This window comes from Hyposmocoma kahamanoa, unplaced genomic scaffold (assembly GCF_003589595.1).
Source record: "Hyposmocoma kahamanoa isolate Upper Pololo Valley unplaced genomic scaffold, ASM358959v1 88, whole genome shotgun sequence".
NCBI classification, from domain to species: domain Eukaryota; kingdom Metazoa; phylum Arthropoda; class Insecta; order Lepidoptera; family Cosmopterigidae; genus Hyposmocoma; species Hyposmocoma kahamanoa.
The window spans coordinates 1,061,744-1,083,960 of NW_020654466.1; the positions used below are offsets into that span (position 1 = coordinate 1,061,744).

The 22,217-nt window shown below is 41.1% G+C and overlaps 1 protein-coding gene across 46 annotated transcripts; it reads right to left on the reverse strand.

The window, feature by feature from the left end:
* Positions 1–232: 232 nt before the first annotated feature.
* Positions 233–21,526, reverse strand: LOC113236040 (myosin heavy chain, muscle). 46 transcript variants are annotated; one of them, XM_026472031.1, is made up of 25 exons: positions 21,259–21,526; positions 20,530–20,673; positions 18,864–19,048; positions 18,154–18,349; positions 17,879–17,942; positions 17,702–17,800; positions 16,300–16,403; positions 15,478–15,615; positions 15,034–15,303; positions 13,529–13,699; positions 12,068–12,247; positions 11,641–11,791; positions 11,242–11,300; positions 10,062–10,149; positions 9,639–9,756; positions 9,072–9,189; positions 7,734–7,870; positions 7,519–7,645; positions 6,889–7,098; positions 5,365–6,251; positions 3,818–3,896; positions 2,967–3,212; positions 1,045–2,880; positions 826–868; positions 233–605 (listed from the first exon to the last, which is right to left on the reverse strand). In XM_026472031.1, the coding sequence occupies exons 1-24, from the start codon at positions 21,463–21,465 to the stop codon at positions 845–847; spliced, it is 5,838 nt and encodes a 1,945-aa protein (XP_026327816.1). In that variant the 5' UTR covers positions 21,466–21,526; the 3' UTR covers positions 233–605; positions 826–844. The 46 variants fall into 46 exon arrangements, with proteins under 46 accessions (XP_026327816.1, XP_026327785.1, XP_026327784.1 ...); XM_026472000.1 differs by lacking the exons at positions 826–868; positions 9,072–9,189; positions 11,242–11,300 and adding exons at positions 8,624–8,741; positions 10,825–10,877; XM_026471999.1 differs by lacking the exons at positions 826–868; positions 11,242–11,300 and adding an exon at positions 10,825–10,877.
* Between the last annotated feature and the right edge of the window lie 691 nt (positions 21,527–22,217).

Genomic DNA, 22,217 nt, shown 5'->3' on the forward strand with positions numbered 1-22,217 from the left:
TATATTTGTTATTGATATTTTTTTACTGTTTGCGTCTTTGTCCCATTGTTATAGAGCAAAAGTGTAACTATTTTTATAGCATTTCTATCTATTTGTAGCTACGAAAAAGTTTTGTTAGGGTTTATGAAATAAAAAGACAGAATATATTTTATGACAACGATATCGCTTTATTGGTAGTCTGCGGCGGTGGAGCGCGCGAGGGACAGGCGGGCGCCACCGGTGAGGGGGTGGAGGGCGTGTCTCGAAAGTTCGCGGCGACACACGCGCACCTCACCGCTCCAACACCGCGGTATACATACTCCGCGGTAATAAATAATAAATATAAATAAATATCAACAAATTACAAAATATCCTTTCGTAAAAAGATTAGATTACTAGTGTATATTTTTTTGTGGCTTACAAAATTTACAGTTTCTCGTTTCACGTTTTTCGTAACATGTTTTAAGTGCTATGTATAAAAAAATTGAGTTACATTGTCAACGAAAAATCTGTACAGTCCGTTTTTGTTTTTTGTAGTGGAACGTTTAGAAATCTTCACCCGCCAGGTCGAACCTTGGTGGGAAGGTGCCGAAACCTTCACCGAGGGCGGGGCGCGTACGCTGGGGCTGCAAAATCAAGGGAATATATTACTTCTCTTTCATTTTGAGGTAGGTATCGTTAATGTTAACGCTGAATTTTAGAATTATGGTATCTTTTATCGATTATTCAGGGAATACATGCCAGGGGCTATCTAAAAAATGATAGGAGAGGCTCTAATCTAAATAGATTAAGACAGCATCGTCAGCGGTGCTTTGTGGGGTTCGCAACGTCAAGTTGCCAACTTACATAGTAGTCCAGTGCTGATTTAGGGACGCCCTTTAACGGACGCCTGAATGAAAGAAGCAGTGTTTAGTATCCCGAAGAAGTGAAAAAAATCTGATGATGAACTAAATAAAGTAGACTGTGCTCCGTATAACTAATAAATTGGAATAATTATTCAGTGTACTCCGTAATTGTTTTTTACAACTCATTGTTGGATAAGTAATTAATATGACAAAAACTTACCGCCGGACTGACTCCTCTCGCGGCGGATCCCGCGCGTCCCTTGCCACGGAATTTGCTGATGGCCTGTTCGGCAAGGTCTGCCCTCTCCTCGGCTTCCTCCAGCTCCTGTTGTGCCTTGCGGAACTTGGCAAGATTGAGGGCGGCGATCTCCTCGGCTTCTTCGATCTGCCTCTTGTATGTCTTGATCTTTTGCTGCAGTTTGTCAACCAGGTCCTGCATACGCTCGTGATTCTTGCGGTCCTCATCGGCTTGGAAGGTAAGCTCCTTGATGCGCCTTTCAGCCTTGCGCAAGTTCTTCTGTGCGTCGGCGTGTCTCCTCTGTTCGCCATCAAGTTCATTTTCGAGCTCTCGTACCCTCTGTTCGAGCTTCTGAATGGCTTTCTTACCACCCTTGAGTGCGTTAGCCTCGGCCTCATCCAGTCTGACCTGCAATTCCTTGATCTGCTGCTCGAGGGCCTTGCGGAGTTTCTCCTGGGTCTGGGCGTGCTCCTGTTCGGCGCGGAGCTCGTCGGCGAGACGAGCGGCGTCGACCATTGCCTTCTTGGCCTTCTCCTCGGAGTTCTTAGCCTCGTTGAGGAGTTCATCAAGGTCTGAGTGCAGGGTCTGCAGCTCGGCCTCGAGTTTCCTCTTGGCAGCAGAAAGAGAAGCATTCTGGGCAGATAGCTCGTTAAGGTGTTCATGTGCGTCACCAAGCTCTTGTTCAGCCTGGCGACGGGCGCGATCGGCCTGTTCCAGGAGGGTGCGGGATTCTTCCAGTTCGTTTTGGAGGGCGTTGGCACGACGCTCTGAGATGCCAAGCTGTTCACGGGCATCGTCACGTGCGCGCTGTTCTTCCTCGAGGGCGGTCTGCAGGTCCTTGATTTGTTGCTGGTAGCGTTTGATGTTCTTCTGGGCTTCAGCGTTGGCCTTGTTGGCGTGGTCGAGAGCGATCTCAAGTTCGTTGATGTCCGCCTCGAGCTTCTTCTTCATGCGCAGGGCCTCAGCCTTGCCCTTAGCTTCAGCCTCGAGGGATGCTTGCATGGAATCGAGGGCGCGTTGGTGATTCTTGCGGGTGTTCTCGAATTCCTCTTCCTTCTCCTGGATGCGTCTGTCGATCTCCTGTCTGACCTGAGACAACTCGAGCTGAGCGCGGAGGACCTTGTTCTCCTCTTGTTCGAGAGCGGCTTCAGCTTCTTCAAGAGCTGCCTGGAGTTCATCCTTCTCGGCTTCCAGGCGTTTTCTGGCCTTCTCAATCTCGTGGATGTTGCGGCCACCTTCTCCAATCTGGTCAAGCAAGTCCTTGACTTCATCAGCCAAGTTCTTATTCTCACGGCGAACAGCCTCAAGTTGCTCTTGGCCTTCCTCATAGGCACCCTTAAGACGGAACAATTCGGTGGAGTAGTTGCGGCATTCCTTCTGGCTTGCGTCGAGCTCGGCGGCAAGGTCGTCAACCTTGAGCTTCCATTCGCTGATGATCTTGTCGAAGGCCTTCTGTTTCTTCTCGGCGGCGTTGGCGATGGCAGTAGCGCGGTCAACCTCGAGCTGCAAGTCCTCGACCTCAGTGGCAAGGCGCTGCTTGGTCTTCTCGAGGGCAACAACCTTCTGGTTGAGGGATTCGATGGTCTCTTCGGCTTCGGCAAGACGGGCCTGGAGCTTGCGCTTGGCCTCTTCGAGTTCCTCGGAGCGAGCGACACCTTCAGACTCGTACTTGGAGCGCCAGAGTTGAGCCTCTGCATTGGCTTTGGAAAGCTGGCGCTGAAGGTCAGCCTTGCCCTCTGCCTCTTCTTCGACTTGTTCGCGGATGTTGTCCAAGTCGTGTTCCAAGTTGCGGAATTTGCCAAGGAGGGTAGCGCGTTCCTGTTGAATTAAAAAAAACATAGGTTTAATTAATGCCAATCTTTCATAAAGCGATACCGTTCGTTTCAGTGGTTTGACATAGTTACCCTGGCTTCCTCGTCGGCGAGCCTCTTGGTGTCCTCGAGCTGAGTGGTAAGCGACACCTTGATCTTGGAGAGCTGAGACACCTGGGACTCTGCTTCCTCCAGCTGGCGGAGCAGGTCGGAGTTCTCAATGGACAGCTTCTTCTTAGCGGCATCCAGGTCATTGAGGGTACGGTTAGCCTCATCAGCCCTGCCCTGCACTTCGTTGAGCTGGTGTTGCAGTTGCTTCGCGATCTTTTCCTGGGCAGCCTGTTAGGAAATATTAATGTTAAACATGATGTTATGAACAAGGTCAGACCTTACAAATGGTTCTGGTCCCTGGATTTGATAGTAGTGATTTAAATATGGATTCAGAGAATAGAAGGTCAACAATTATTACAAAAAACATAAAGGCTGTGTTGTGACATAAAATTGTTGTTAGTGGTGATCATAGATATTGGTGATACAATTTATTCTCCTTGCTGTATTTTTATGTTACGTATTGGTTATACATTTTACTGCTTTCTTATGTTACACAAGTTTAAATATTATTGTAACTCGGTTTATGTTAGCCATATTTTGTTACTGTTAGTTCTCTACACTACAAAATAAATTCACTGTTAAGTTTTGTTTATTAATTAGATCACTTGTAAGCAAGTTAGCTTTTGTGCTATTGTATGAGAGGTGAATTAGGTTGTTAAATGTTTAGTATAATTTTAAGATGTTAAAATCCAATTCATGTTTGTTGGAATGAGTTATTTGTGTCATGTGATTTGTTCCATCTATTCTTTATATCTTGCTAAATCTGGAAGCTGCGAAGCGATATGAACAGTAAACGCTGATGCCAAAATATTTTATCTTTTCATCTTCTATACCTTTTCGTTGGACAAGTGGTCGAGACCGGCACGAAGGTCATTGACTTCGCTAAAGTATTGAGAGCGCTCTTTCTCAGCCCTGGATAGATAGAATGGACACAAAAGTTTTAGTACATCGCTTTGTCAAGTCGTCGTGTAGGGGACATGATCAAATCCGTTGCGTAGGACCTCGGTATCACAATGTCGTGTATTGTGTGTGAGTCTAGAGGTACCATGCAAGGTTCAACTCAGGCTGGTACACATGCCTCGAATGGGCTACGTGTTACCTTCTCTCTTGCGACTTGATCAACAGCCGCGCGCGTGTTGTTAAGCTCGTTGTAGCAAGACGCACGGTCATGTTCAGCCCTGGTTTCGCATTACATGAAATCCAGTTAAATTTGTTTAAGAGAGACCTTTGGTCAAAGTTGTACTACTCTATATTTAAACACCAAGATATTCGGTTCTGTAATTTTAGGTTGGTAACCTACTAATTATAGCTTGTTTGCGACTAGACGGCGGTGCGTTTGGTATGTTGTAATTTTTTAAATTCGTTGTAAAATTTTAATCTAGCGCCACTGTGATGTGTGAATTTTTTCATACCGGAACGAGATCAGAGATAACTGCTGCTCTACTTTAATTATAATAATAAATGAAGACTAATTACTTGCTCGCTTCTGTGAAAATGTAAAATGATGAATGTTTGAAGATTACAACTTGTCTTTTTCTACTTATTCAAATAAGTAAAAAAATATTATTTACATTTTTTTTTCGTTCGAGCTGCTAAGAGGAATTTGTAGCCTAGAGAGTATTTTAAAAATAATCATCAAATAGGTACATTTTTACTTTTATTCAGCACCCTGTTCGATGAATGTTACGAAAAAACCCTTTTGTTGTAGTCACTGTAATAATAAACTAAGTTCTGCTTTTCAGTGTGAAAATATTTCACGTCAAAAAATCCCACTAAGGGCAAGCCTGTGGTATCATGAACCGTACATAACATATGAATCCCAAAGAAGAACCTATCAAATATTGGCGTTAATTTCATTCCTACGTACATTTCATTGTCAACATCAACAATCCTTTACACTACCCACTGATGAGTACAGGTCTCCTCTTAAAAGAGTTTAGGCCAGAATCCGGCTCGCTGTTCCAATGCTGTTTGGCTACTTAACAAATTTCCAAGAATTGTGAACCTGCTCGTCATTCAGATTTCATCGCGATCTTTTTAATACTACACTTTCAAGAATGTACGCAATTTAGAAGTCAAAGTCATAGGTACTAATCAAATACTACGATAATAACACGTTAATTTGAAAATATTCAACTGAAAAACAGCTGGTCTCCCTCTTGGACCGCTTGGTTATTTTATTTAAATAAGCAATTCTGAGGATTCCAATTTTCTTGATTTTTTTTACGCGTGGCCATCTAGACTTTTATTACGATCAACCTATAAACTATCCTAATTCTGTGAACAAGTACACTATAAAGTTCCACATGTGTAGACACAGTCTGTTTTATTGCTCATAATAAAAAGGAAATAAAAAGCTACGACTGCGGTTAATACTCACTTAGCCTTGAGCTTGTTGAGCTGGTCAAGCTGCTCACCCATCTCGGCGACGGCATCGTTGTGCTTCTTGCGAAGATTGGCGAGTGTGGATTCGTGCTGGATGTTGGCCTCCTCGAGGTCGCGGCGCAGTTTGCTGAGCTCAGCCTCACGCTTCTTGTTGAGCTCGATTTGAGCGGAGGTGGCACCACCAGCCTCCTCAAGGCGCTCACCAAGCTCTTCGAGTTCGCGGGCGAGGTCAGCACGTTGTTTCTCAGCCTTAGCACGAGCCTGGCGTTCCGACTCAACTTCTTCCTCGAGCTCCTCGATGCGGGCCTGCAGTTCCTTGATCTGCTTCTGGAGTTTGCTGACCAGTGACTGTTCGTCCTCGAGCTTGGCGGTGAGAGATGAAATCTCCTTATCTTTGCGCTGGATGGTCTGCTCGAGCTCCTTCTTGTTGCGTTCGAGGTCAGAGACAGCCTCCTGAGTAAGCTTGAGGTCACCCTCAACCTTCCTCCTCTGCTTCTCAACGTCAGCACGCAGCTTCTTCTCACGCTCAAGGGAGTCCTCAAGCTCGTCGAGGGTCTGCTCGAGCTTCTGCTTGACCTTGTTGAGGTGGTTGACCTTGTCCTCGGCAGCTTGAAGTTCCTCAGCGGTCTTCTGACCAGATTCGCCCTGCATCTTCTTCTCTTTGTTCAACTTGTTGATGAGCTCATCCTGGTGGGCGATCTCATCGTTCAAGTTGCGGATCTGGTGGTCTTTGGTGGCCTTATCCTGTTCAGACTTCTGGACGGAGAGTTCGAGATCCTCGATATCCTTTTTAAGGCCAGATACCTCCTGCTCCAACTTCTTTTTAGCCTGGAAGAGCTGATTGCGGGCATCTTCCTCTTGGGTAAGGCGATCCTGGGTGTCCTACAGTACCAAAACGCTTAAGTTAGTTTCGCCATTATTTATTCAAAGTAGCTTGTAACACGTCTGGTTTCCGTCTATCGGCACATTACAGCAATCAATGTTTGCAATAAACCGCAGCCTGCAGACTTGCAATTTATTTTTAACTCATTGAACTATATCTCGTATAAACAAATCTATGTTTATTTAAAGAAACACGCAAAGAAAAACATCAATGTGTTAGTTCTACACGCCTATACATATTTGGATTGCAACTCAAAGCTCAGTGTTTTTCTAAACTCGAGTGATTTCATCAAATCACTTTAATTAATCACCTGGACAGGTGCGCTTCGTTCGATCGACCCAAATTCGCGCTGCTATTTCAGTTGCCGTTCCACATACCGGAATATTCGATGTTTATTATGCCTTCTAATTTTAAGTGCCGATAAACGTAAAGTGCGGACTTTTTAATAATTTTTCCACTACTACACTTCCGTCTACAATATATCTTCGCTATAGCGGTGATATATGTGTGCCACACGAAGCTATAATTTAAAACTCCTTTTAAAATATAGGTTCGTTGTTCCCAATGACGTAGCCATAGACGTTTTTGTGTGATTTTTATATTTTGACTTTTTAAGTTACTCATGTTCTAACTTACTCTGAGCTGAGCCTCGAGGTCGTTCTTCTGAGCCTGGAGCTTGTTGGCGCGCTCCTGGATTTCGGAAAGAGATCCCTTTTCTCCCTCAAGGTTGGCCAACAGAGCGGTCTTCTCCTCAAGCAGTTTAGCGTTGAGGACCTCGAGCTCCTTGCGGAGTTTCTCTTCTTTCTCGAAAGCCTCCTGGGCCTTTTGTGCCTTCTCTTCCAATTTCTGTAAATTTACAACACTGTTATCCACTCCATCCCAGTCTGATACGTACAGTGCTGCCATTCTTAATCACACCATTAAAATTATCAAATGAGGAATGCAAAAGTATTCGATTCGTTCGTAAAGGTGCGCGCGCCGCCTGCCTTCGCGCTACTGAGTGCCCGCACCGCTGGAGTTTTCCAGCCGCGCTGTTCGCCCCCGCGCATCATTACATTGCGATAGGGAAAAGCTCCGCGCGGGGTGCGGAGGGAGGGGCTGGAGTCCAGAAATGGCCGCGGCAGGTGCTGCGGTGTCACGTAACCGTCAGGTGGGCGCGGTCGAACTATTTTTGTTCCTGATTCACGCGTGCTCAACACGCTGAAATATTTATTGGGTCACTGCTTAACCATTTTAATCAGGTAAGTGGTGTTGAAAAGTACTTACCGCGATCTCATCCTCGATACGAGTGACGTTGAGGAGGGGCTTGACCTTCTGCCACAGCTTCCACCAGGGCCAGGTGCGGAGCTTGAGGTACTTGCGCAGGTTGCGCTGGACAACCTGGAGGGCGATCCTACGCAACAAAAATAATGCCAATTGAAATAATTTAACACTTAAGTTTTCTTCCCGAATAAAAGTATGTTGATGTTGAAATTACTAACCTTTGTTCCTGCAATTTTTTGTATTCCTTGCGAGATAGGTAACCACGGATGTAGGCCTGGAGCCATGAGACAATCTTGGACAGCCTGTCGTCACGCAACTCTTCCATCTGACCCAGGACACCAGCGCGGAAGAACACCTGTTTGTGCATGTTAAGTGTAAGCTCATTATCTCGCGCCCACGTAGATCTCACTAACTGGCACAAATCTTGTTTGCAATTAGAAATCTAATTAGCGAAACGATTAATCTTATCATCTAGTTTCTTTTTATTTGTTATTATTATTTTATTACTTACACATGCATTTATGATGACATAAATACAAGAAATTTTCTTAGAAATATATATACATACTCAGAAACTTGCAAGCGCCCATTATTGTTAAATTTGACCAAAATTAACAATTAAGGATGGAGTGTTTCCATGCTGCGGTGAAACTAAGCAAACTTATATTAGATATACAGCGAAGTATGGGTTAATTTGGTATAGTGAAATTGTGTGACATGCGTGTTGCTACCTTAGTCTTGCCGAGTCTGAAAGATTCTGAATCCAAGCCGGTATGTTCAAGAATTTTCTCGGTGGCTTTCTCAGGAGTAATCGGCTCTTTGATCAGGGTTGGGCACAGAATTTTGTATCTGCGTTTAAGGAGCACACAACAAAATAATAACAACCGTGTATTTGTGTATTGGGTAATAGGACAGCGGAAAACCAAACAGGAGCCAGAGTTGCTAGGGCTCCAAGGGTAAGCGGCCACAGTTCTAATGTTTTTACGTCGAATCCGACACCAGTCAGAAGGTGTTACTGTCGTTGGTAAAGCTAAAGCCTCTTAGTCTAGTATAGATTGCGCGTTCGAAGTTTCAAACCGCTAACTAATGCAACGGATTTAAAACATGCCTTGGTGTGACCGAGACGGTAGGACTCGGGATCAAGACCGGTGGCATCCAGGATAACTTGAGCGATTTTCTTTGGGTCAGACTCTTTGTCCACAGCTTGAGGGGCCAGGATCTTGTAACTACATTTTCAAAATACATGGACACACAATGAGGGAAAATCGTAATAATATCAGATAAGTTTCTATTACAAGTGTATATGTAGAGGTGGAGACGGGGTCTAAATACAGTCGAGAGGTTAAAAGGAGAGTTTTTTAAAACATAATTTTTGTGTAAAATAGTTCTCATGTTTTAAAATCTTCGTATCAGGTGCAGTCAATTATTTACGATATAACATTGGGTAAGGTGGGTCGGGACTCAGTAGTAACTCTATTGTTTAGAGTTTCTTTGGTCTTCTATTCCATGCTAATACGGTTCTGGATCCATTCTACAACGGTATCATTTTATCTTGCCTTAGTGTGACCAATACGATAGCTCTCAGGGTCTAGCTCGACAGATTCCAAACACTTCCTAGCTGCCTCTTTAGGATCTTTTTCGGCAGTCATGATGGCTGGCGCAAGAATCATGTAACTGTTTATGAAATAATCTAATTAATTTAACATCTTTTCACTTTGTAGTCATACATACATTTTCATATTTTATAATATAAAAATAATCATAGATAAATCGTCAAAGCATGCGAGGTGTGAATACGCAAAGAGATCATCCATCAAAACACTTTTAGACTCCGTTAGTCAGCACACTGTCGATGGTTGACGTCACCGTCAGCTGCAGTACCAGAATAACATGTGTTTCAGATCCGAATATTCCAGAGCTAAAGAATTTTGTTTAGACTTAGCCTCCAAAAATACGGATGTTTCACAATATCTGGATTGCTATATAAATAAAATTGAATAAATTTATCATATTTGATGACTTCGTTCTCTAAACAAATTATGAATATTGGACTGCTAATCCGAATACTGAAATAACTAAAACATTTTTATATTAAATTGTTGATGAGTTTTGGTTGAGCTTACCGGAGCTTGAAGTCGGGGTAGACCATTCTGTTGGGGAAACCTTTACGGCAAATACGGATGCCTTCAAGCACACCGTTACAGGTGAGCTGATGCATCACAAGATGGGAGTCGATGAGACCTACGAGATAATGGTGAAGATAGTGAAGTGTAATAATCTTAGCTACGTAGAAAACATTATCGCCTTTTTGTCTTCTATATAGTCGGGTAATGATAAAGTTCAAAAATTAAAGATGAATCTTTAATTTTGAGGAAACGATAATGGTAGTCACATCTGAAATTTTAGAGATCGAAATAGAGGACAACAGTGCATTGTAAATAAGTTTACGATACTTAGTACATTTGACAAAATGAACACTGTGTTGCGGAGTATGTTGAACTGAATATAAGGAAATTAAAGATATTCGTAAATGTAATAGAACTTACCAGGCTGTTTCAACTCGTTGGGGATGATGCAACGCACGAAGTGAGGCTGGGTGGATCTCAGAGTTGTCATCAGGTTGTTAAGTTGTTCCTGTGTGCACATAACCAATGTAGAAATTTCCATAAAATTTTCTGTTATGTTAGCGACATTCGTGAAGTATTATGTTTTGGTTTTGGATTTTGCCAATAGCATTTTCAAACTACTGTGTGACCATTTCACTTTGGAAAGTAGTTTTACATACTAAATCAACATCAAGAAAGCTTCAAATGATAACAATTGAATTGTAACATACAATGGAGCGTATATCTTTTTGGAAAAAACAAACAAAAACAATACTATTAATGAGGTGAAAACAACATTAGAGTTGACTTTAATGATATCATGAATATGTTAGGCAAATCACACAAAATACTTGTTAAAACGAGAATCACACAAAACAAAAACCGACATGTATCCACAGTTGCAAAAGTGACATTGACTGTTCCGGAGTACTATTTTGGTGCTGACTATTGCACTCTTGACACACTGTGCGTCTACAGAGGATGAAAGTGCAACAGAATAAAATAACAATATTATTTTAGGTATCCATTCAGTAATGGTTGGTAAAATGATTTCTATATACCTTTATAAACAAATAAATTAATATATAACTACCATTCCAATATCTACAGTTTTAAAAATAACGTAGATCTACATGTAAGTAGTGCTCTACGTTCAAAAGATACTGGTTAAAACAAAACTGTTACACTAGAGATATTTAAATACCTTATAGGCGGAGGAGACAGTGGCGAAACCACCACCCTTCTTACCGCGACCGCCTAGGAACGTACATCAACAAGCAACAATTAATACAAGGACGATCACAATACATGAAACATTGACGCAGACAACACTCGACGATCGTACACCGGTGGCACAGAGCAGCTGCATGAGCTGTGCTGTAAAACATACATTGACGGACATGGACATGATTAATGTGAAAGCGTGAGGACTGGTCCCAATGTAGCGGAATATACCGAAGGTGAGAATTTGATTCGCGTGATTTGAATTGTGATATGACAGGTAATACCGACGGTATAGTCGTTTTAGGGGCCAGTCTTAAGCGTTTTTATAGACGAGGACAGAGCGAAGCCATGAAGAAGGCAGAGAAGCAAATCTCCAACGTAGTGCGTATCGGTTTACCCTGTACAGCGATGACACGGTCTGGAAAGCGGAACCCTTGGCGCGCTTGCCACCGGCGCCTATTCGTGTAAAACAGGTGTCAAAATGGTATCATAAAGGGGTCTTATAAAATATGGAAGGTAGGTAATGATTTGAAGTAAATAATGAGGTAAATGGACCAAATCAGTACATATTTTCATTGTAGATTTGGTGGTATCACAGTGAGGTATGGTTGTAGCGTCCTCGTATTATACCTACGAGTATATAAAATATGGAAGTATGTTCACAGAAGAGTCCAACAGCTCATGATACCAGTGTCGCCCTATGTTGCTTCCGGTCAATAAACATGTTCTAAATTAATTTTCAAAATATTTCAATATAATAATTGGGATGTATTCAAATTGCAAAGAGATTCCGTACCCTTGGCGGCGGCGGCGTCTCCGGACTGACCAGGATGGTCAGCGAAAATCTCCTGGATCAACTTGTTCTGACCCTTTTTGAATTGGTCAACTACGGTGTCATTGAGAGGGTCCTTGTTCTTCTCAAGCCATCCAGTGATATTGTAGCCGACCTGGTTTACAAATACTTCCATGAAATTTTATGGCTAAGCGGGTAAATAATTCGACAAAGTTTTGTAGTCCTTAACTCTTGAAATGTTTCAGTTTTGAGGGCTGCTTGATGTACTACATTTTTACGAAGTGCAGATTTACGTTTGGGACAACTCAAATTGATGGTTAGTCAACGACTATAAAACTAGTGTAGTCTGGAAAGCAATGAAGTTATAACTTGGCGCACGGCTTGTTCGTCCCGTGACTTGATATTATAAAAAAAAAAAACTGATACTTACGTTACCGGCATAATGGCCAATGGCGAAGTGAGCGGCTTGGCAACCGGGTTTGGGGGGCTTGGGCTTCAGGTAAGGAGCAGACTTGCCCAAATGGTTGTTGTTCAACTTCTCGACGAAGGTCGCGTCCGTGGCTTTCGGGAACATAGACTCTTCCTCAAGGATGGAGAGGATACCCATAGGCTGGAATCGGACCGATGAGATTAGAACACGAATATATAATCGGAGGATTTTTCATACGCAAAAAATGTTTACTTTTTCAGAAAAAAAAGGCTTTGCTGAATCAGAAACTGGCAACAAGGATATTTATTTATCGCCATAAATTTGAACATAAACATATTATGATATATTTTTGTAATAAATTTACTGAGGATCATTACATAATAATAATATGACTTTTAAAAACATAAAATTGACTACATCAATTAATAACAAGAGCTGGAAAAAAAGATGTTATGCGTTAAATATTAAGCAGCGTGCAAAGAATAGAAAGGTATATATGTGTTCTTAATGTAAATGTTTAAAATGCGTGTAGATATATAAAGCCTAAAACTTACTTAATTTCACAAGCTTCTACCTACATATATTAATCAAAAAATTTGTGTAATTTTTTTTGTAAAATAAGCAAGTAATTATAAAGATACAATGACTAACTAACTATATATAAAAATATAAGGCTTTGCAAGTTACTATAGCTACATAATGATCGTATATGTGTAAATCAATAAATATTTTTATCGTAATGCGCGCGATAGCTTTGGTGCAAATTCTACAGCATTTGTTCTTTCTATTATGCTTCTATGCATTGGAAATTGGCACGGTGGCGGAAGCCATTACAGATCAGAGATATTTTAAGGGTTGCTTAACTTGCAGAGCAAATAATACAGTACTATGATTTGTACATTACTTTAACGCGTTTGGTCATGCAGCTTTTTGCTATTGCTGCTGCAGCCCGAAGCTTCCAATATTCGCGGACCTACGACTTCTAGCAAAATTATTAATACCTTTTCTATCAACTCTATAGTCGGTTGCAGATCCATACCAAAATCTATAAAGGTCCATTGGATACCTTCGCGTTCATACTCTTCTTGCTCTAATACGAACATGAAATGGTTAAAGTACTGTTGTAATTTTTCGTTTGTAAAGTTAACACAAAGCTGATTGAACCCGTTCATCTGCACCGCGGTCACATGGAAAGAAAATCGGAGGCTTCTGTTAAAATAATCCAAACATATTGTAAATGTTAGGTGTGGTGAAGATTTCTCGTGTAACAATAAAACAGAAATACACACAATAGGAAACACACAGAATTTAAAGAGCATTGTTTGAGTCACATGAATAAAGTCTGCTGTGCCAATAAAAAAATTTAGAAATGAAATTGGACGTGGCGTAATTTCAAGTGACTTTATTCGAGGATTCGAAAGGCGAGTAGCAAGCGTTCATTGCTGCGTTTCCGCCATCTACCTTTTCAATAAGGTCAATGCAATTTTGGAGATCCATGCCAAAATCAATGAAAGTCCATTCAATGCCTTCGCGTGCGTACTCTTCTTGCTCCAGAACGAACATGTGATGGTTAAAGAACTGCTGCAGTTTCTCATTGGTGAAGTTAATGCAAAGTTGCTCGAAACCGTTGAACTGCAGGGATATGAGTAAACGTGGAAAGTTAAGTTAAGAATTAGAAGTAGATAACGGATTCCTCTCCGTTGTTGAAGTTTCCCTAATAGAGATCCTTAAAATAAGAGAGTCTACCAAGTCAGTCCCTGAGTGCCTGGCAGACGGACCAAAGTAGCAAACGTTAATTTCATCCCGCTTCGAGACACGCGTCGGCGGGTGTCCGATACCTGACGACTATTACCTTCTCAATCAGATCGATACAAGCGAGCAAGTCCATCCCAAAATCGATGAAAACCCAGTTAATGCCTTCTCTCTTGTACTCTTCTTGCTCAAGTACGAACATGTGATGGTTAAAGAACTGCTGCAGTTTCTCATTGGTGAAGTTAATGCAAAGTTGTTCGAAACCGTTGAACTGCAGGGATATGAGTAAACGTGGAAAGTTAAGTTAAGAATTAGAAGTAGATAACGGATTCCTCTCCGTTGTTGAAGTTTCCCTAATAGAGATCCTTAAAATAAGAGAGTGTACCAAGTCAGTCCCTGAGTGCCTGGCAGACGGACCAAAGTAGCAAACGTTAATTTCATCCCGCTTCGAGACTCGCGTCGGCGGGTGTCCGATACCCGACGACTATTACCTTCTCAATCAGATCGATACAAGCGAGCAAGTCCATCCCAAAATCGATGAAAATCCAATCAATGCCTTCCTTCTTGTACTCTTCTTGCTCAAGTACGAACATGTGGTGGTTAAAGAACTGCTGCAGTTTCTCATTGGTGAAGTTAATGCAGAGTTGCTCGAAACCGTTGTACTTTTATAAAAAGGATAACCACATAAATGGGGGTCAACACAGTTAGCGATACATTACTATTCTATTATAACCACCATTAGTCAGCGGGGTCGTTCTTAAAGCTAAAAACTAAATTCTAAATAATAATGGAACTATGGGTTTCTATTATGTGTCCAACCGAGGGTGATGAACTCTCGGTGTACCTTTTCGATCAGATCTATGCACGCCAACAAGTCCATCCCAAAGTCAATGAATTCCCAGTGAATGCCTTCTCTGGTGTACTCCTCTTGTTCCAACACAAACATGTGATGGTTGAAGAATTGTTGCAGTTTTTCATTTGTGAAGTTAATGCAAAGTTGTTCGAACCCATTGTACTAAGAAATCAAGTTTAAATTAATAAAAAAAAATAAGAGACCTATTTCTCTACACTACTTTTAAACTATACCTACTACTAAATGGATAAATTCTTAGGCCAAATAATTATTATCATTTAAGTTTAACTGTGTTTTTTAAGTGTGTCAAGTCATTTGCTTTTAATGATTTGGCCTACTACACCCCATCCTCGATACTCACGTCGAAGATCTCGAAACCAGCGATATCCAGTACACCAATGAAGTGCTGTCTCTTCTGTTTGGTGTCTAGAGTCTCGTTACACTTCTTAACGAGCCACTTGAAGAGACGATCGAACATACCCTTGCAAAGGGCACCGACGGAGTTAGCGACCTGATCCTTGTTACGACCTTGGGTCACGAACTCGTTACCGACTTTGATGCGGGGCTTCAACAGGTTCTTGTACAGGTCTTGGCAGTCTACACCAAGAAGCTTAGCGACCTTTTCACCATCCTGGAAAGTGGAAACGTTTGGCTATAGACAGGTGTACATAAATTAAAGAAGCAACTAACACGAAACAAGGACATTAGTGTACACTAAAAACTTTATGGAGGGCAAATTAATAAATCTACAAAACAATAAAAAAACTTTAAGTAAAAAATTTTAAGTGCTAATTATGATACTTGCCTCGGTACCATCAGCCTCAGCCTGCTCCTCGCGACCTCTCTGCTTGAACTGCATGCGACCCATGTGCATGACGGCAGCGGTGATCCTGTATACGTTGTCCTTCTCTTCTTGGGTGAAACCCAGAATGTCGAAGGCTTGCTGTACAACCAAAGACACTTTAATATCGAAGAAAACGATATTATGAATATTAAAATGACCCCGTTTAATTTTTATTACGCTTATTTTATTTGTAAACACGTGTTAAGTAATATAATTACAAAAATACAGAAAAATAGCAACAGCACAATGTTATAAAGATTTTTATTGCGACATTGCTGTGACCAATTTACTGAAATGAAAAGTAATAATGAATTAAAATTACAACATTTTTAATAAGTATTACGTTTCAAGGTACAATTTGTTAGTACAAATCACAAAGCATTAGGCAGAACTAGCTTATTTAGGTAGTTCCTAATTCGAGGTTTTATGCACAGGAAATGGACGGTGCCTAAATTCCTAATAATCTATGGTAGAGATTATATATGTATATACAATTTGGAAAAGGAATAATTTAAATTCGTTTTATGGACTTTAAAAGGTGTATCGGATAAACAAACACTACATAGCTAATATATTCGCCCGAGTCTGTGGACGTTTTTCGGAGATACAAATCGAGTTGGTCTGCCATCGTAGTTTCTTATGGTGCTAACTTGGATCACTCGTGGAATCTCATCTGTATTTCAATACAGACGTTATTGTGGCATGTCTCATGCATATCACGAGTCTAAGCCACAACTAAGGGTCCCAAAGGCTACACGTACGATGTATTCGCGTTGCACTTACGTCGGTCAGTTGGAATTCCTCGCCGTCATCCACGTTGGGAATGGTAATCTTACCCTGGGCGACGGTGTTGTAATCGTGAATGTCGTTAGACAATGTACACATCTCTGGAGTAAAATTATGACAATTTAACAAAAAATTCAGCCCTACATTACGATCCTGCAATATAATATCGAATCCTAAACTGTGTAGTCGTGTTTATCGCGATACGTAGTTATTAGTGTATTGTGAAGGTGCCGTGCTGGATTGGGACGTTGCATCGTGAAGAAAACCTGTGCAATATTCCCTTGATTGAACTCTTGCAGGGAGCGAGCATACGATGGGTATGTCAAATTTTGGTGCAATGTATCCAATCTGCGAATATCTGCATCAACGACGCACGCTCCATGCGCAGGTTCGAGACTTACGACCGTCAGTTCGAACTCTTCGGCGTCGTTGACTCCAGGTATACGCGTCTTCCCTTGACTAATGAGGGGATAGTCCGACATGCGGTTGCTTAGCATCGTTATCTCTGTAAACACCAAGCCAAGATCTGACATACACACGCAAAAACTGAGCTTAGCTCAGCCGTAAGCGAAGCAAGCACAGAGCAGAAGAAGTAGAAAGATCAAGAGAATGAGATGAGCCAGTAGTCTTATATTCTGGACTCACGTCGGTAAGCCTAAATTCCTCGCCATCATCGAGACCAGGAATGACGGTTTTGCCTTGCGACACGATGTTGTAGTCCATGATGTCGTTTGATAACATGCAGACCTCTATAAAAGACACCAATCACAGTCACGTTTGGTATTTGGTGCAACTAACAAGGATACACACACACACGCTAATGTCCTTTAAGTATTCGGGAAGCAGACTAAATAAGTCTCTAGCCAGGTTTGTGGCGAGACAACTAAAACTCGATAACAGCCCGGTTTCATGCGGCGCAGTTCTCGAGATGAACTCAAACGAACTAACACTTCGTTCTTTTGCCTTCAGCCCTTGGAAGGCGAACTTACGTCGGTCAAACCAAACTCTTCTCCATCATCTACGTTGGGGATGGTAGTTTTTCCTTGCGCTACGACGTTATAGTCATTTATGTCGTTCGACAGCATACACATCTCTAAACATGGGGATCAGGTCATTACATTGAAGTGAAATTTTGGTGTAAGCAGGTGGGCTGTGTGTGCTTTTGTGCTTTTTGTCATGTAGCTTTGTTGTAATAAATAGTGTTAAAATAAAATTATATTTCTGACTGTCAAATTCCAGGTAATTGTAATATACCACCTGTAATATAAATTTTGAATTTATTTGAAATCTACAGCCTTAATATTATTTTTAGGATGTAGGATATATCTGTTCAAGATAAAGGTATGGCAAAATCGTTGTAAACCTAACAAAGATTGAAACTATTAAGACTTATACGCACCCTTGACGCCAGGAACAGAGCCGGACATCAATTGGTAGAAGATGTGGTAAGAACGCTCAAGAGCCTGCTGGGAGATGACACGGGCCTTCTCAAGCAGATCTGGTGGTAAAGTTGGTCATACAGGCTCGACGAAGTCGATCAAGAAGGTGCGAAAGTTGATCTAGTTGCCATACTTACAGGTCTCAATGTCGGCACCAGCCAGTTTACCAGAGGGGCCGAAGTGAATGCGGATGAATTTACCCTGAGGAAGGTTTGAAAGTAGTTTGTTAAAGAGTGATGACGTTACATAATCTTCAAAAGAAGAATTTATAAATATATAGTGATTTTTTTTCAATCGAATTTTCACTGTGTGTGTCGAATTTTATAATTAACTACGAACAATTTGCAGAGAAAATAAATGTAGATAAGTCTACACCTATACATAAAATGCATATGTGTAAAAAGATACTTACGAATCGCGAGGAGTTGTCGTTACGCACAGTCTTGGCGTTACCGAAGGCTTCAAGCACAGGGTTAGTCTGGACGACCTGATCTTCCAGGGAGCCCTTCTTCTCAGCGCTAGGGTCCTTCTTTTGCGAGGCACCAACGGTGGCGAAGTACGCAATTACCTTCTTCGTGTTCTCAGTCTTTCCGGCACCAGACTCACCGCTGTTTATCAAATATAGTTTATGATTTTCAGTTTTTTTTGTACCGTAAGTGTAGACGTAAATATCGAGTTTATAGGTTTTCACGATGGCTAATATTGAAAAAATCGCAGATGTATTTTTTTCAAACAAATTTTTGTTTCGAGCTTTTTTAGGTCCCATGGCTGCGGCTGACTTTGCAACCTGTCAAGGGTCTAAAACATTAATTTGTTTGAAAAAACGAACACCGGTTTTTAGCATTTCTACACGGAACACTTTATAATTATTCCTTTTTTAGTAAATAAAAACATCTTTATTTTTGACATATTTCGATGTCAATTTGTATATTTTTTAATGAAATATCTTGATCACTAATTTAGGATTGCTTACATCTTTTTGATTAGACTGGCTTTTTTAACTATTCTAAGATGGGTAAACTCGTCAAACGGCATTGGCCCAGCGTAAAGCCCTCTCAATATACGAGACAAGTGTACAAAAAGAAGGCCTATGTAATTTGTTTGAAATGTTGAGAGACTTACGTAATCAACATAGATTGATTTTCGTGGTTGGTCAGCATGTTGACGTAAGCACCGTCAGAGATGGCAAAGATGTGGGGTGGCACTTCCGAACGACGCTTGCCACGATACAGCTTGGCGCAACGGAAGGTGTATACGGGGAATCTCTTGTAGGGGTTGATGGCCACACAGAAGAGACCCGAGTACGTCTGTCAGATGTCCAGATTGTTAGTTCTTCAAATAATAGTCTAATGCAAGGGAGCGGTTTTGATGAACAAGGTGGTATTGAATAGTAATAATAGGAAAAATGGAGCACATATTTTATTATGTACTAATCATAACAAGGAAACAAATACTATGCCAAAAGATTTCGTGGAATAATTTTGACAAGCATGATGGTAAGCACCAATATGATGGTTGTTGTGAAGCGAGTGGATGACAAAAATAATGTTTTACGATCAAAAATAAATCGTACACACAGACACAGAAAAAGTATTGTATTGATACTTTGATTCTCTGTATCCAAAAAAGGTAAAGCAGAATTCTCTACTTTCTCAAGATGCGCATAAAGTGCACTATTGTTTGAAAGATGTGAAGGTAGAGGATTCTGCCATTTAACATAAAGACATTAAAAGAACAGTTAAGATATTAACAATACGAAGAACTTAAATTAAGACAGACGGAGCATGGGTACTGTAATGATACCTTTTTGCTCCAAATAAGAATTAAAACCAACCCAATTTCACTCTGTATACTCCAGTACAATGGGGGTATTCGCGAGTAAAAGAAGTAAACACAACAACGGAAAAAACTATTCTAGAAACAAAGAAGAGTCTGCTGGACACTGCTGAGTTCTGTTCACCGACTTGTCCTGTGTAGAAGGTTTCAAGTACGGTTGGAGAAAGGTTTAGTCAATGGAAAATTAGGAGTGGTCAAGGAAAATGTAGACACATTCCTACTGCTAGATATGAGCAAACTTAATTTCACATACCCGACGCGTTAAATTTTCCTTTTTGCGTATGTATTTTGAAGTATAAATAGTGAATGATAATTTGAATCATCTTTAACCTGATGACTGAATTCAGTAATATACTTCAACGGAAAGTTTTAACAAAAAACTGTCAAAAAGCGATTAAAATTGAAACGCAATAAAACAGAATATTTCACGGGAATTTTCTTGAAGAGGACAGAAATAGCCCTGAATTAAATGGGGCGCCGAAATAAGACAGTTGGCACGTCGATGCACTATTTATAAGATCCAAATCTAGACATCAATCCAAGATTAATTGCGCCGTTCATGGACAGCTATTGATCTTTAAAACTTGGTCACTTTCCAGCTCTAAAATTATCTATTTAATGCTGATTACAAAAGTATTTGAAATCTGGAACTATTGCATTTACAAAATTTGTAGAAAGGATGTCATTTAGAAGTAGTAACTGTGCTGGTCAATTGCATCGACTTGAATGATCTGTCTGAGTTTTAATATCCTTCGGGAATGTAATTAAGTTATTATATTGGGATATTGCATCATATTATACAAGGATATTGCATCAGCAATAATTTTTTTTCATAATATCAGGAAATATACATGATCTTCATTCAAATATATGATGTGTCTACGTCAGGTTTGAGGTGGAACAGGTGGACATGCACACTCGCGAACTCCAACCGGCTCAGCTCCTGACTTACGTAAATAAGTTTATGGTAATATCTCTGCTTCAAGTTATACAAAACCGAAGCGTCGTTGAGGTATGTCAAGTTGGACATATCCTCGCATTTTTCGTACTTCGGTGGGTTGACTTGGCCTACAAGATCCTTCTTGAAGTCTTTTGTCTGTGGGGAAAGACCGTTTCATTAGTTCTATAGTAATGGCAAAGGCGCCGGAGCGCCTACTTACATATATTAGTTTCGCATAATATCGTTGTCGAAGGTTGTGCAGGACTGCAGCTTCGTTTAAGTACGTCAGGTCAGCCATGTCTTCGACTTTTTCGAATTTCGGCGGGTTTACTTGACCGACCAGATCCTTTTTAATTGTCCTTTCCTGCTCATTTTAGAAATAGATTAAAGTACATGGCCAAATTTAATTCAAAGTTATACTCTGCTATCTAAGTACAACTATAAAACTTTTTGTTCAAGGTGTAATTAAGTTAAAAATAAAATTATCATTTACAATGTCTCATCTAAATTATTTTATCGCATCTAGTAGTCTAACTCAAGTATTCATATATAGTCTATAATATTTAAGTGGCATATAAATATAATTTTAAAATCCTCGGTCAAGGATAACTGGTTTCAATGGAAAAGTTTTGAACTATGTTCCAGGCTGCATAAAATGTTATGATGCATCCACGAAGGACACAGACCTCTTCTTTCCATAGTTATACGATGGCTACGACTACCACCAGCCTAAGTGCTCACCTCGCCTCCTGGCAGGGATACGGTGACCAGGTCGCCCTTGGTGGCTTTAATCTCGCCCTGCACGAAGCCCTCCTTGTCGTCCGGGACCCAGCAAGCCTTTTTGCCATCGTATGGCTTGCTTTGATCAATGCGCTTCTGTTCGAGAGACACGAACAGGTACGGGGTCGGATCGGGGTCTTCGCCCTCTTGTTTCACTGGCTTCGGCATATTGGAGGGCTAACGAGACTTTAGGGCTAGTTGAGACACGAGAACACAGCCCGGAGCCTTCCTGCAATCACACACTACACGTTAGCGGGAGCCGGAGCGAGGAAGAAGCGATCAGCGGCGGTCCCCAGCGTGCGTCTATTTGCGGCTGTAACCCGAGTAGTGATCGGTTTGGGAACGGTGCCAGAGCGCACGCGCCGCTCCGTTTGCGTAACACCGAGTTTGATGCGCGCGCGTTTTTTATTAGCAGACCCGCGCAGCCCTTCGCGGACGTTACGTCACAGGAATGCCTGGAGCCGCGCCAACCGATTTAGCCGATCGGGGATTGTTGTTATTGTCTTTTATGGTGCTGGTTGATGGATAACCACTATCACGATTGTTTCTATTGTAGCAAATACTACAACCAATTAATTCATTACATTGACTTAATTTTGAGATTTAACTAAAATTCACATCTGTTGTTGAACTCAGTTACTTAAGTTCCTATCGTTTACTAGCAGTTAAGTCCTTGAATAAGCATTGATTTGTAGTTCGGTTGAATTACGAAATATATTTTTCTACGTAAATCATATGTTTACTTGCAACTCATTGGATTCTTTTTAACAATGAACAGTCGAACGTGGAGGAACCTTTAAATTTCAGTATCATCAATCAGGCAATCCGTATCGACAGTGTGTTCTCCATAAACCAAACACCGATCACAAGACCACTTCACAATACAATTCAAATCCAATCGGTAAACCAGGTGGGCGACG

Coding starts and splice junctions, on each gene's coding strand:
- LOC113236040 (XM_026471984.1), bottom strand. CDS start 21,465: ATGCCGAAGCCAGTGAAACAAGAGGGCGAAGACCCCGATCCGACCCCG. Junction 9,757..10,061: donor CAACGAGTTGAAACAGCCTG/GTAAGTTCTATT, acceptor ATTATCTCGTAG/GTCTCATCGACTCCCATCTT. Junction 2,881..2,966: donor TCGCCGACGAGGAAGCCAGG/GTAACTATGTCA, acceptor TTAATTCAACAG/GAACGCGCTACCCTCCTTGG.